This window comes from Dipteris shenzhenensis, chromosome 14 (genome assembly GCF_047967505.1).
Source record: "Dipteris shenzhenensis isolate YYH24624 ecotype China chromosome 14, Dip_SZ_1.0, whole genome shotgun sequence".
Classification (NCBI taxonomy): Eukaryota; Viridiplantae; Streptophyta; class Polypodiopsida; order Gleicheniales; family Dipteridaceae; genus Dipteris; species Dipteris shenzhenensis.
This window is the reverse complement of record NC_141609.1, coordinates 3,709,612-3,725,329: the sequence shown is the minus strand read 5'-3', so window position 1 is coordinate 3,725,329 and position 15,718 is coordinate 3,709,612. Positions and strand designations below refer to the sequence as shown.

The window sequence follows — 15,718 nt, the reverse complement described above, 5'->3', positions numbered from 1 at the left end:
TCCTTTGCAACAGGACATCGAAACCTTAAAGGTCGAGCTGGGCATACAGCCAATCTTGTTGGAAAAGATATATATGTTTTGGGTGGTCGCAATGGCAATGAATTTCTCAATGATCTGTGGGCATTTGACACTGAAATAGAAAAGTGGAGACTGGTGCAAGCCAAAGTCCCATTTTCACCTCGTGCATACCACACTTCTACGGTTGTCAATGAACGCGAGCTGTGGGTTATAGGTGGCAGCGATCATAAAACTATGTATTCTGATGTACATGTGTTTGACACTGTTTCTCTGAAGGTACTTTGCAAACCATATCCTTCATTTCGTGTCGCTCTGATTTCTTAAAGGGCAATTGTTGTTTCAGAGTTGTGTTATATTCGTGCATCTCCCTTTTGTGTGGCTTTCTCTGGAGTTACCCTTACTGAAATTCTCCATTTTAATGATTGTGACCAAGTGGGAATTCAGTAATGCATTAACCACATGAAAATTGAATTGGACTTGTCTTATAGCCAGCACCTGCACCATTAATTATATCAATAGAAGTTAGTCCTTGCTATGGCAGTAGGGCTATCCTATGGTTCCACTATTTTTGTCCTAGCACTGTCTACGTATATAAATGAGAAGAGCATATAAAAGCTGAAATAATATTGGTGGTGTTCAGGATCCATTTGTGGATGTGGAAGCTTCCCATGTGTCATCTTGTTGTTTTGGTTCAAATTTTCCTTCGCCGGCCTGTCCAATTTATTAGCAATGTTTAGTGTCATCAGACTATGACGCTCTAATGTTGGGCTTCAGATTGGAATGGTACTTGTATAGTTTGTCGCCCTCTCCTCTTGCTTTGAAAGTGCATGCATAACCTTTGAAATCTTGTCGTAATTCAGTAAACAGTTTCCCTCATTCAACTGGCGTAATCTCTCTCGCCTATGCTTCAAGGTTAGAAAATTGTATTTGGGAGCTCGACAAAGGTTTAGTGGTTCTTGTTCAGATTATCTTGCTAAAAGATAGCACGCGCTAGCTTGTCTTCGGAGGGAATTTCAGCCTCTCTTTAGGTGTTCTCTCTTTTGCTCCCAAGCAGCAGATGCCTCTTCAAGGGACCGAAATGGCCGCCCCTAGGTCGCTTTCTGGGCCAGCCTCCTGGCCTATATAAGGCCCCATATGTTGGGCCTTTGGGCTGCTGCTGGCTGGTCCTGGTACTGCTGCAAATGCCCCCGCATGGGACCATGGTGCTGGCGCAATCCTCCACGCAGGGTGCTGTCACAGATCTGGAAGAGATCTGCCTCCAAACAGTCAGGTTCTCTCTGCCCTTATCCCCCTATAGTCTCCTGCCCCCTTGTCCCCTCGAATCGGGGGCTCACGGGTGGGGCAGTGACATTTCTAACACCCCCTCTCAATGACATAATTGTGGGCTGATCCCCATGCGTCGAATGAGGTGTTCCATCCACTCCCTTTGAAGCGCCTTCGTGAGGACATCCGAGATGTTGTCGTTGGTCGGGCAGTACATCAACTCTATGACTTCTTCGTCGACGAGTTCACGAACAAAGTGGTAGTGGACCTCGATGTGCTTCGTTCGTGCATGATACACGGGGTTGTTGGCGGTCGCTATGCAACTCTGGTTGTCGCACATAACCACCGTCGCATCTTCTTGGGCCACAGTCATGTCCTCCAAGATCCACCTGATTCGTCGCATGCTGCTGTACAAGCAGCCCTGTACTCCGTCTCTGTGGATGAAAGGGCGACAGTAGGTTGTTTCTTACTCAGCCATGACACATCTCTTGATGAGAGTAAGAAAGAATATCCAGAGGTTGATCTCCAGGTATCAATATCACGTGCCCAATCACTATCGCAGAAACCTCCCTACTTAATGCCTGTCGTATGCCATAGGTGCAGGTGCCCTTCAAGTACCTTAGCATCCTCATACCTGCGTCCCAATGGGCCTTCTTGGGGTGTGGTGGAGAACTGATAGAGCAATCCAATTGCGTAGGAAATATTTGGTTGGGTATTGGTGAGGTAAAGCAAACTCCCCACCATGCTTCAATACAGTGATGAATCAACCGGCTGAGATGGATCACGCACACTAAGCTTCAGACCAGTTTCCATGGGAGTCAATGCTGCTTTGCAATTTTCCATTTGAAAGCATTTGAGCAGTTCCCTGCAATATTTCTCCGGTGAAATAAAGATATAGCTCTTTCTCTGCTTCACCTCAATCCCAAGAAAGTAGTGAAGTATGCCTAAGTCCGTCATCTCGAACTCCACGAGAAGTCTCTTGACTTGAGCAATCTTCTTCGTATGATCCCTTGTAATGATGAGGCCATCCACCTATAGAATCAAAACCAGCCGCAGATCCCCCTCTGTGTCGAGATAAAGATTTGTTTCTGATGGACTCCGCTGAAGCCCGATCTTAACATCTATCCGCTGGTACCAAGCTCTAGGGGCATGTTTCAGCCCGTATAAAGCCTTCTTCAGGTTGCAGACTTTTGATGGGGATCCTGGAATTTGAAATCCTGGTGGCTGTGCCACATATACCTCCTCCTCTAGGGTTTCATTAAAAAATGCAGACTTGACGTCCATTTGAAAAATAGGCCAACTGTGATGAGCAGCCAAGGCAATGACTGTCCGAATGGTCACCATCCTGGCTGTGGGGGCGAAGGTCTCGTCGAAGTCAAGTCCTTCTGACTGTGCATAGCCTTTCACCACCAATCTCGCTTTGTACTTGTCCAAGGTCCCATCTAACTTGAACTTAAAGCTTGTACACCCATTTAGTTCCAATGATCTTCTGCTTGGTTGGTTTGGGCACTAAATCCCCGGTGTCATTTTTCAAAATGGCATCCACCATCTCTGCCTGCATCTGCCTGCATGGTTGCCTGCCATTCTGGAATATCCTTCGCTTCCTAGAAGGAACGGGGCTCCTCAAGCTGAGCCGCCATAGCGTGTCTTCATGTTGTGTTGAGACCACTGCACTCCGGAACTACTCTCGGAAATGTTCGTGATTCGTGAGTCTTTTAAAGTCTTCAAATACCAGTGAGGTAGCTTCTTCTCTGATGGAGGTGCCTTTGGAGCCGGTTCTGGAATAGCATGCTGCTCCTCCTCCTTCTCCTTGGGGTCTTCAGTCGTCTCCACTTCTTGGATGGTACCTTGGGTGGGGGTAATGATAGAAGTTCAAGAAATCAAATAAAATGGTCAACTGAAACTTTGACTTGGAGTATTTACAACTCGGTGACAGCAGGCTAAAGAGGGGAATGGAGGGCTGGAGCAGGCGGAGGAGTAGTCGCAAATCGAGCAGGAGCTATGGTGGGAGCAATGGCGGAGCTGAGACATCTGATATGTAGTCAACTTCATGGAGATTTCAGGGGGACCCATTGTTCTCTAGGAGCACATACTAGATGATAGGGAGTGCAAGGAGTAGGTAAATTGCTTTTTGGTACCACTTTTTGGTTTGCTGCTTTTGACACCAAGATTATTTTGTTGGTTGATTTTCTTAATATTTAGGTCCCCAACAAGGGGAAAGGACTCTATTTTGGAAGATGTTACTCTCTTGGGCTCCTATTGCTGATTCTTGGATCCTTGTAAGTGACTTGAACTTGGTGGAGTTGCTCTCAGATAAAAGAGGAGGAAGTGAAAGGTGGTATTCACTCTCTTGAGAGAACTTCTTGGGATGCATTGATTTTTCAGTTTCTGGCTAGAGGTTATTGGATTGATGATGCCTTGCATGCCTTTCCCTCTTTGCTCCTATTTTCTTAGTCAAATAGGAGATATTCGATGCCCATCCATGCATAGGTTTACAGATTTTATGTTGATGATTGGGCCTCGGATAGAGATGGCACAGTTTCTATTGCCCTTGGGGTTTCTACATTAGATTACTTTTTGGTAATTATTACTATTTTTGAACCCCACACCATTCTTTGCTCAGCTAGTGTCAAAATTCTAAAGTCTTAGTGAAGGCAATCAGCCTGCTTTTGCAGCCCTATGATATATAGAACGGCTTTGTGCATGGATGCAGGATTTTTTATAATATTTTCTCATTCTAGGCAGCCTCCAAATGGGCTAGACATAGTGTAGGACATAGGTTCTTAGTATGGGCTCTAGTGGGGACATATTTCAAATTGCTAGATTAGTCCGACAGGGGTGCCCACTCTCTTCTCTCTTATATTTGTTTGAGGTAGAGCCATGATACTCTTTCTTAGATCCGAGTTTGACCTCGTGGGTGGAGACTCCCCCTTAGATAGGATGAGTTGTTGCTGGATAGTGAGCTTGCAAATCACATGGCTTTCTTTTGGACGCCTCTGCTCTTATACTTATTGCTTTCAAGATAGTTTTTGATCTGTTTTGCCTTGCAGATTAATTGGCACAAATCCAACGGTTTTTGGATAAGTGACGAGGACTCCTCTGATTTTGGATTTAGTTAGGTTCAGAGGGGTTTTTCTACTAGGTACCCTGGCTGTCAAGTGGGCATTGGGATTTACCTTGAACAACCTGTTTTGGCTAGTATCAGGAGGAAGCTCCTCTTTTGGAGGTTAGTCAGGTTGGATCTTGCTTTTAGAGTGTAGTTGTCAAGCAACTATTGTTGGCCACTGCCTAGTTTGTTTGCTCTTGTTGGTGTCGCTCTAGGGACTGTATTGCACATCTTAAGAGGACTATCAAGAACTTCATTAGAATGGACTTGATGGGTCCTTAGATGCTAGAGTGGCTTAGGAGATTGTGATTCTTCCAATGCAAGATGGAGAACTCAACATCATTGATCCATACAATCAATGCAAGGTCTTGTACTCCTTTCTCAAGTGGTGAGTGGTTGGACAGCATTGGGTGGATTTTTACTTTTCATGCAGCCCTTAGGATGACTTCCTCACCACTTATTACTGCTATTATCAGAGCCTGGCTCAATTTCAGGCATTCTTTGCAGAGGACTCTCCCCTTTTTGTAGGATGAGATTGATAGATAGCCAATCATATGGAATGATTCTATGAACATGGTAGACCTTTGGGTGCTTTTGGTTATAAACAGTGGTCTGAGTGTGAGAGAGATTGTGCTTGATCTTGGAACACTTTTAAGGACCTCCCAAAGAGCACAGAATGCAGGTGGCTAGTCACCTCAGAGGGAGTGGTAGAAGAGTTGCTTCGAGAGATATATCTACCCCTTTGAATTGGGACAGCGTTGGCTTATCAGATGGATGGAGGCTTTCTCTGGAAGGGGTGTTCCATTGCAGGTCATTGGGCTCATGTGGGGAAAAAAAAAGAGACACCTTGATCTTCATAGTGCATTCTAGGGGCATATTCCTTATATCTTTGGATTAGGATGTTATTTTGGACGCACACAAGTCAGTTAGAGTGGTGGGATTTTTGTACTACCGGCTGGTACATCGACTCTTGTCTAAAGGACACTACCCTAGGGATTTGGAAACTTCCCACAAATGTTCTTCATTGCAGTAACTCAATGGAGGATCACATTTGAGCTGACCCTTTTTGCCCTCGGTGCTACAGGGCAGGATCTCTTGGGTTAGGATTGCAGGACTTTTGGTGGGGTGAATGGCTTGGCTTTCTTTGACAGGGCCTCAGGTTTTTAATTGTTGGGACCAAACATCACATGCATGGCACGAAAGATAGATTCAATCAAGATGAAGTAGGCTTGGGCAACTCTGATAGTGGAGATGAGATTGGAAGATATTCCCTGGTCTGACCTCGGTGGAAAATGAGAAGTGCTTTCCGAGGAGACTATGATTATGTCTCATGACCACCTGAGATGCCGTTGGGCACTTGGATGTAGAAAGGCTCCTTTCTTTTCTTTGTCTTTTTTGTTGTATCTTTCTTACAAGCAAGTTCTAAGGGACTTCTTACATATGAAAAGGCAAGTTTATTGTTGTAAGCCTTCCTTCATATTTGTTTTCTCTACATAGAAATTAGCACTCACAAAAAGAGGCGATTGCTCTGCCTTAAGCTCATAGCATCCTAAACAAGAATCTTTGTTTATGAGAAACAAAGAGCATCATGAATGCAGAAAAATGGTGAGTCTCGGGCTTCACTAATTCAGAACTTCATAGTAGATATGAAGGAAAACAACAGCAGAGACCACAAAATAAGTTATTAATTATGTATTATTCAGTCCTGATGATCGAAGCAATTGCAATCTCTGGCAATCTTTTTCCCTTTGATCAAGATACAATTAGGGCTACTTAGAATGGCTACTCATTATAAGATGAATTTAAAATTCTACTGTGTCAGAATGAACCAAAGCAGTTGCCTTGGCAAACAAGATTTGTCATATTTTAAAGTAGATGTCTAACGTTTCAAATGGTTGGCTAAATCGAAATAGGCTGTTTTATAAGTATTAGAATTTATGTCTGTCAAGAACTGCTCTCCTATTTCTTCCTTGTGTCATAACAGTGGTCATCTTTGATATTTCATCAGTGGTCCAGTCCTGTGACGTCTGGTGTTTCTCCAATTAAGCCAAGGGGAACACATGCAGCAGTTTTACATCCTTTGCAAAAAGATGCGATCTTAGTCTTTGGGGGTTATGGGGGGGCTGAATCATGCTGGATGGGTGATCTCGTCGTACTTCACACTGGTGAACTCTCTCTTTGTTTTTCACTTTTATTTTTATCTACTTTCATTTGTTTTGAGGATTTTGAAAGAAGTTTCTCCTTTCTCAATAATGCATATAGATCTCTATGTTCTGTTTAGGAGGCATAATTCATTAATTTCATTTGGGCTGGATGGTAGACACTTTGCAGTGGGAAGAGTTAAAACCAGAAGGTACAAGGCCTTCTAGAAGAGGTTATCACACATTGACAGCATTTGGCACCTGTGTTGCTCTCTTTGGGGGGAAGGCTGAGGGTGGAATTTTAACGGATGATAAGCTCAGGTATCATGCATAATGGCTCTTGGTTTGACATACTTTCGTTTTGTTTTTTTGTTTTTCTTTTTGGGGGGGGGGGGCGTGGGGGTGGAAAACTCAGTGGAGGATATAATGATACAAGTTTTAGCTTGAGTACATAAAGAACAGGCATCTAGTCATCCATGCAATATGGCACAAAAATATTTTCTGCAGTATCTATGATGCAGCTTCAAACAGGTGGAGCATCCCATCAGTTAAAGGAGAGTCTCCTAGCCCTCGTTCCAACCATGCAACAGCTTTGCTGGATGATGGGCTGATTATGTTTCATGGTGGGCGTCATGGACCTGCACGATTGAGTGACACTTATGTATTACAGGTACTGTGGGCTGCAAATTAGTTTCTTGATTACTATGCTTATTAAGTTTTGTACTCCGAACAACTTTCTTGAGAAAAAAAGCCGTCATTTCTTACTTTTCAAGAGAATGAATACACAGTTTGAGAAGGCTAAGTAGAAACAGTCTTCCTCTTGTATAAGACAAAACCATGTGGGAAGTCCTGAAGTGAGTTCTTTTTTTTTTTTGGCAAACAAGAGACTTCTATTAAGTAAGAAAGAAACTCGCTAGAGCAAGCTCTGAGCGGAAATACAGCATCATGAAATCATGAGGATAGATAAAACCCCCTCAAAGTGAGGTGAAAAACAACCAAGGCTGAGGCTGAAAGTGCCACCTCAACCCTGTAGGATTCTCAGAGAAGAAAGGAGAATCCTTCCATTCCCTGAAGAAAGATGCCCTCCTAGCTGAGGCTGCACGGGAGTCTCCTTGTATACTCATCCATACGGCCATCAAGGTATGTATGGTGTCTGTCCAGATACTAGCCAAAGTGTGCGAGGGATGAACCTGAGTACCCTCCATAGCCTCTGTGCATCTGGCTCTCTAGATATGCCAGGATGCTATGCTTGCTAAAATCTCCCAAGAAGTATCCACAAAGGCATGTACATCTATAAAAGGAAGGTGTGGTACCACATTTAACGAACATGACTCAATCTGATGACGTCGAACCAAAATGGCCCGAGAGGAGTCAAGTCTCTCATAGAATACCTGAGGCCCTGTAAGAGAAAGCCAAGCCACTGATCCCCATGTCATAAAGAATGGGGTGTGGACAAAGTGACTGAAAATCCTGGCTACCCCCATCCAAATCATCATCGCCTGTCTATAATCCCATAAACAATGTTGAATAGTCTCTGAAGCAGAGAGGCAACGAGGGCAAGTAGGGTCGGCTCCGAACCTGGATCTCCAAAGGTTCACTGCAATCCCACCATGGCGCAGTGATATCAAATGTCTCCCAATGAGGAACTCTGGAAGGTCTCCAACCTCTACTACTGAGCTGAAATCTCCTGGCATTACTGACCGTGTAACAAAAGAAGGGGATGCTCTTCTCTCAATGCCCTGCGTCAATCCACTCCCACTCTCCAGGGTCCCACTGCAAATACCTAATGGGAACTCCCCCGTAGAGCCAAAGCCTCCAAGACCCGGTGGAGAGTAGGCGGGGTCTGGGTCGAGGAACCACTCTGAATCTGATCCCTACACCAAAAGACCTACAACCCTGATAGGCTGAAAAGCAGACTCAAGCAAGATGTCCTCTGTGGATCTGAGCAATCTACCACCATCCCGCATAGTAAAAACTAAAGCATCCTCCTGTGCATCTCCCATGCTTTCAGAATGGCAACCATGAGAGGGGACGAAGGTGATCTGAGGTGTGCTATGGTGAAGATCCACCTAATACTGCTCATCCAATCTCCTCCTGAAGAAGGTGTGCACCTCTGTATGTTGCTAATAAGAAAGGCCTTCCACGGTTCCTGCCCTGGCATAAGTCCCCGCACCACCATCTTGCATAGTAAAGTTCTGCACTGTAAATTTGGATCAATAATATTGAGACCCCGTTCCTCTGTAGGGAGGATGAGGGTCTCCCAAGCCACCCTGGCTAAGGTATCCGATGTGCCATCAAGCCCACTCCAAAGAAATTTTCTAATCAGTCTCCTGAGCTGAGTGACGTAGTCCCTAGAATAGCACCAGCAAGAACAAGCAAACCAGGCCGTGGCCAAGAGGACCTGGTTGACCACCACAACTCTAGAGGCAAGATCCAGCTTGGCTGAGCTCCAAAAAAGGAGCTTTCTCCTGATGCTCTCCAACACGGGAGCAAACTGCTGCGTGGAAGAAATATCCAAGCCGACCAGGCAGCCCAAATACCTGACAGGCACACCCCTCTGAACCCAAGTGAATCCCATGTCAAGCCCCCAAACTGGAGTGTTCTCATCACTCATCCAAAAGTCATTGGATTTATGCCAATTTATCTGCGCCCCCGCTGCCAAGCAAAATAAATCCAATGCTGTCCTGAAAGAAGTGAGCGTCTGTGGAGTGGCATCCAAGTAAAGTGCTGTGTCATCTGCCAACTCACTGTCAAGTAACTCGTCTTCCCTTCTAATGGGAAGTCTCAGCCCAAAGATGTCAGCTTGAGATCTAACATAGATACTCATAGCTTCGGCCACGAACAAAAAAAGGAAAGGAGCAAGGGGGCATCCCTGATGGACTGATCTGGAAATCTGAAATCTCTCACCCCTTACCCCACCAATAAGTACCTGGCTGTGGGCTGATCTGTACAAGGAGGAAACACCTCTAATCCAAGCATCAGTAAAGCGAAAACGTAGAAGGGTGCCCTCCAAAAAACCCCAATCTACTCTGTCATAAGCTTTCTCAAAATCGAAAAGTAGAATGGCTAGATTCTGGCCGCTCTGCATGGCCCACTCTGAGGCTTCCCAGAAAGAGAAAATGTTATAAAAAATGCTTCTGCCATGCACAAATCCCGTCTGAGTGTCATGAATAAGATCTGGGAGAAGGGGCTGCAATTGGAGGCTGATTGCCTTGGCCAGAATTTTGTAACAAGTCCCTAGAAGTGTGATAGGCCTCCACTAGGACACTAGATTTCTGCAACTTCCTTCCGGAATAAGGTGGATGAGACCTTTTGTAAGCGACCCGGGCATCTCACCAGAGTCCCAAATACCCTGTAGGGCTGAAGTAATGTAGTCTCCAATCATATCCCAGAATGCAATGAAAAAAGAGGGGGTAAGGCCATCCGAACATGGGCACTTGCCCTTGTGAAGGGCTGAAAGTGCAGTCTTGAAAGGTGCATCAAGCAAAACATGCATATCCGGTTTCACCAACAAAGGGATGCTCTGCCAAATAACCTGTCTAGCATCCTCTCTATCCCGTGTCTTAGGATCAGTAGTAAGAAGGGCGGCATAAAAATCTGAAGCTCTACGCAAGACATCATTAGGATCTGTCTGTAAAACCCCATGTGAGTCGATAAGTTGGGATACATTCTCTCTACTATGTCTAGGGCCAAGAGTAGAGAAAAAGTGTTTATTGACTTTGCCACCCATCTGAATCGAGAAGGACTCCCGTGCATGAAAGGCATACTCTGCTCTCTGATCAAGCAATACCTGCTGATGAGCCCTTACTGCAGCAAGGCGCTCCTGAATCCAAGCATCTGAAGGCCGTTTCTGCTCTTCCGTCTGTAAAGCTGCCAACTGCTGGCAAACTCCAATCTCACGTCTGAGAATATCTCGTCTCCTGGTACGAGCAACTGAGAGGTAGAAGTCGCTAATACCAGAAAGGGCAGCAGCTACCTGTGATGGCAACGGCTGCCCACCCTGGACATGAGAAACCCATATCTGCGGGGCTGCCTCTGTAAGGTCCTCCTCTGTGTACAAGGCATCTGGAATCCTGATGCTGGTAGATGGGCCTCTCAAGTGAGGCTCTGAGATAGCCAGCACAACAGGAGAGTGGTTTGAAGTGGAAATCGCAGCAGCAATGCATACCGATCCACCTCTGTCAAGTGGCCAATCATCTACATAGAATTTGTCAATGCGTGCATGAATAGGCATTTGCTGGTATGCTACGGGTTTCGGCTGACAGGCGAGGTCCATTCTCATCTTATGGGCGGGCCTTATTAGACCTAGGCAGGATACATGATCTCATTATCTATAATGGTCTTGACAGATGGCCCGCTTCAGGTGGCTTCACATGCTTTCCACATGGGGGGGGCTCCAGTGTTGTTGATTACATCATGGGTTCCCCTGTCTTCACATCTCGCATTACTGACTTCACTACAGCACCTCTCCCCCTAGGGGCTGATCATACATACCTTTTCTTTCGCATCTCCACCTCCCTTCGCACAGCATCTTCCACCCCACTCAGTGCTTACTCCACCTACCACGATATATGCTTTGATCGGGATCACTCACCTTCTTACTCTGGCCGTCTGTACATACTTCTCGCTTATATTGACTTCATACCCCTTTTAGAGGATCGTGCTGCCCTTGTCACCCGCTCACTACACGAGGCTGCCATTCACGCTTTTCCCCACAGCACCCGCTCCACCCGCCGACCACCCCCTGGAACTGTACCCTGTAATAGTTGGTATGATGATGAGTGCAAGGCCTTACGCCATCAACTTAGATTCGAAACCAAAAACAGTCTTTCAAGCGCACCAGATAGGCTACGTGAATACCGTAGACTGGTACGGAGGAAGAAAATAGACTTCATTCGTCGAAACAAGGAGGAGCTATTGAACATTTTGTTTAGTAACAACTCTAAGGACTTCTGGTGGAGATTTCTAGAAGGACGGTTCCCTCTGCCACTCACTGACACCCAGATCTGGTTTGATTCTGCACGCACACTTTATGACATCCCAAATCAGCCAATCCCTAACCTCTCACACATGCCTCATCCCACATCCTGCACCCTTTTCACTAGAGGAGGGGTAAAGGATGCCGTAATGAAACTTCATAATGGCCGAGCGAAGGATCATGAGGGGCTATGCACTAAGTTCATTGCATATGGGATTAACCTCCTAGCCCGATCTTAGCAAAGCTTTTTAATGAAGCGGTTTCCACACACTTGGACCATTAACACTATCTCACCCATCCACAAGGCAGGGGATCCCATGAGCCCGGAGAACTATAGGACCATTATGATTAGACATGTCATGTCCAAGATTTATGCATCAGTACTTGACTCCGAGGTTAGCAGACTTGCAGAGTGTCGAGGACTTAGAGCAGCAGGACAGGCCGGATTTCGACGTGATCATGGAACCATGGACCACATTCTCACGCTCAGATGTATCATCGAGGAGGCGAGGTCACGGAAGCAAAGGGTTTATTGTTGCTTTGTGGATTTCCGCAAGATTTCCGCAAGGCATTTGTCATGGTCCTGAGGCCCACCTCATACGGTGCCTGCACAACTTGGGTTATGACCAAGAGATCATATGGGCTGTCATGGCACTTTACGAGAGAGTTTTTGGCAGAGTTCGGGCAAGATCCGGGTGGACAGACGAGATCATGAGTACTGTCACGGTCAAAGAAGGGTGTCCGCTGTCGCCTACCTTGTTTGGCCTCTACATTGACGAGCTTGAGACAGTAATGCAGACACAGGGGGGTGTAGGTTGCTCTCTTGCGGGCACGCTGATCCAGATTTTGCTCTATGCAGATGAAGGAGCGGCGCATATGCACACTGTGTGACATACAGGAGGTTGAGACAGAGGAGCATTTCATCTTCAGGTGTCCTGTGTACTATGAGATGCGAGGACGTTTCCACTGCCCCTTCAGGGATAGTTATGGGATTTTAGCCTGTTTCCTCTCCTACCCAGACCAGCGATGTTTGGCAGGTTTCATTCATGAGGCACTTAGACACCGCGAGAGGATACTCGGAGCACGGAGACAGGAGCATACTTCTTCCTTGGTTGATCCCTTTCAGAGCTCTATCACGGAGTTCTTTCAGCTAGATCACATGGACCTCAACGAGACGAGGCCTCAACATGCTCGTGACCCAACAGCTCAGACAGAGGGTCGACACACAGATCACACTTGGAGACATCTCCTCCTTGTTTAGAGTCGGAGCCCGACCGATGGGGGTCATAGTAGCCCTGGTTAGACGCAGAGCTACGACCAGGAGACGTGCTAGGACCGCACCTTTGAGTGGCCGACAGCACTCTATTGCCGACTTCATGCCTCCACTGCCTCATCCATCCTGATATCTTGCTGTTGATGGGGATGATGATGATATTGATGATGATGCTGAGATTTATATATAGTCGACCATCGACATGACTATGTTGTACTTAGGACTTAGTAGTGCCATTCTGCATTTTTGCATTTTTTGCATTTTGCATTTTGCATTGGTATGGATGCTCGTTTAGTAGCTCCACTACCACAGCTCGTTGTATTAGGATTTTCACAGTCTCATAGACCCATCGGTCTTCCGAAGACTTTAATAAACTTTTTTTCTTTCTTTCTTTCTAATGTTGGACGCATACAGGTTAAGGAAACGAACCTTACACCCTCCAATCAAGAGAATAATCCACTGAGCTCTAGAGGGAATAATGACTCCGTGTCCAACAACCAAGGGGAGAACCGACTGCGAAACTGAAATAGAAGTGCCCCCCCTAGTGCCCAAGGCAGGCGACCAAAAAGTATGACCAGAAAGCAGTTTGCCAGACTTAGAGCAATCACTGGCATCCAACTTGTGTTCCTGGATAAAAAGGATATCAATAGCACCTCCAGTGACACCTGGATGAAGCTGATTCCGGATCAGCTACCTACGGCGACGGTGTGGAACTTCGCCTAGGCCCTGTATGTTCCACCTGACTATCCTCATCGATAGGAGGATGCTGGATGGTAAGGCTTACCCGACCTAGTAGAGGAGACCAGCTTCCCTTGGGCCGAAACACTCCTGTTGAGGGCAGGAAACTCAACAGGTGAAAGGATCCCTACACCTGCTGAGGGGGAGGCCCTGTCAAAAGAATCCCAATGACCGGGACCCCTAAGGTGGAGGGCACAAACTCATCATCATCCATGAAAGTCGCCGAATCAGCCAGTGTGGAAAAAGAGTTCCTAAGAAGCAAGTCTAGCCGAGGAGTGGTAAGAAGACCTGCACTCGTGGAGGAAGGAGGAGAAGGACCTGCCAGGCCTCTATCAGCAGATCTGGAGCTAGGAGCTGAGGAGGCCTGTGGTTGGGCTGAAGAAGGATTTGTAGTGCTCATCTGTGCAAACACTCCCTCAGCTGTGGCATGAACAATTTGAGGGGGAGTTGTTTCGGTAGCCCCTCGTGATCAACAATGACAATGACTGGGGCTGGTGCATCTGAAGTCCCCTCCTGATGTGGAACTGTAGTATCTGGGGCTGCAACAGTATCCACCTCTGGAGTCTGGATGGCATCTGTCTGAACCAGATCAAGGGTCTCCTAAGGTAAAGGAGCCACTCTAACCGCTCTTCAACGTGGTACTGGGAGTGCTGTAGGCTTTGGGCGGCCTGTTGCCCCTGGTGGTCTTGGGGTGCGCAAAGCAAGGCGCCCTACTGCTCCTTGTAGTCCTGGAGTTCGCGGTACAGGCCGCAGGGGAGGTGCAGACATGGTAGTACGTGAAGGAGCCGCACCAGAAGACCTCTTGGGTCTTTTTCTCTTCCTTGGGCAATCTCTAGCAAAGTGCCCAAGGGTCCTACAAATCCTGCACTGATCCTATCTACTTGCAATCTCGATTCTCTGTCGAAAGAGAGAGCCATCTGGACGCTGAATCATAATGTGGTCATCTGAGATGTTAGGGTTAGAGACAATGACGCTAACTCGAGGCACCCCGTCCGCTCTGACTGCCTCTACTGAGGAAGAAGGCATGCCAGGAAGGGGGGGAATCTCAGTGACCACTCCGAAAGTGTGGCTCCGATAGTAGCAAGAAATCGATGGTAAACCTGAGGAAGACCAGGAAACCTAATGAATAGTGATGTGACCTGAGTGTCCTCCTCGACCGGGATCGAAGCCCAAGGTGTAGGGCAAAAGAAAAATCCTCCTCGAACCCAAAGCCAGGGGATTAGCTTTGAGAACAAGGACTGTGGACTCGTGGGAATCGAAAATCACTTGGAAGAATCCACGTCCCAGAAGTCGAATATCCCTGAGGTGTGGGGCGAGATCTCCTGGTAATGCTGCCAGCATCCAGTCTCTAGCCTGTGATTTGGAAGGATGTGACCCAAAGATGCGGGTGAAAAGTGATGTGGAGCCCTCTAATCCCACATCTTTCTTGAGCTGCTGCAACTCATCTTTTGAAAAAATGACGGTTCTCGCGGCCGAAGGGAGTGGACGGAGATTGGCTGAATGGGGATCCATTTGCCAATCGAAGTGAAAAGGACGATTCCAACACTGTTAAAGCTCCATCCATGAAACTACTGCCCAGGACGCCCTGAAACGGGCTTAGGAAGGAGGAGAAAAGGAGAGGGTAGGAGAGAGGGGGAGGGATGGAGAGGAGAAGCGGAGGGGAGCTGAGATAGGATAGAAGGGAGAGGGCTGACGGGGAAGGAGAGGGTAGGCGACGGAGAGGAAAAGAGGGGGCGGTTAGGAGGGAGGGAGGAAGGGGGCTGAAGGCGGGGAGGGAGAAGGCGGGCGGGGGAGAGGAGGGGAGGGGGCAGGATAGGAAGGGAGGGGGCGGGGGGGTTAGAGGAAGGGTGGGGGAAGGGGTGGGGGAGGGAGGGGGCGGGGGAGGGGAGGGAGGAGGGGGGGGGAAGAGGTGGTGGGGGGGAAAGGTGGGGGCGGGGAAGGAGAAGGGGGCGGGGGGGGAGAGGGAGGGCGGGGGAGGGGGAAGGGGAGGGAAGGGGCGGGGGAGGAGGAGGGGGCAGGGGGGCAGCGGGAGAGGGAGGGTGGGGAAGAAAGGGGGCGGGGGAGGGAGGGGGCGGGGGGCAGCGGGCAGGGGAGGGGGAGGGAGGGCAGCGGGTGGGGAGAGGGAGGGGGCGGGAGGGCTGGCAATGAGGGAGAGGGAGAGCGGGGAGGAGGAAGGGAGGGAGGAGGGAGAGGGGCTGGCG

General features: G+C 47.7%; 1 protein-coding gene across 3 annotated transcripts in view; it reads left to right on the top strand.

Moving 5' to 3' along the window:
• Window positions 1–15,718, top strand: part of LOC147894080 (uncharacterized) — a 233,448-nt gene that overhangs the window by 41,772 nt on the left and 175,958 nt on the right. For 2 of the 3 annotated variants that reach the window (XR_015542123.1, XM_087385002.1), the window contains exons 2-5: window positions 14–294; window positions 6,396–6,552; window positions 6,708–6,849; window positions 7,036–7,198. Coding sequence is in view for 2 of the 3 variants with exons in the window: in XM_087385002.1 (XP_087241128.1) it covers window positions 14–294; window positions 6,396–6,552; window positions 6,708–6,849; window positions 7,036–7,198 (743 nt within the window). In the remaining variant the exon portion in view is untranslated. The remainder of the gene's footprint in view (window positions 1–13; window positions 295–6,395; window positions 6,553–6,707; window positions 6,850–7,035; window positions 7,199–15,718) is intronic. The other variant, XM_087385003.1, reaches the window with a different exon arrangement.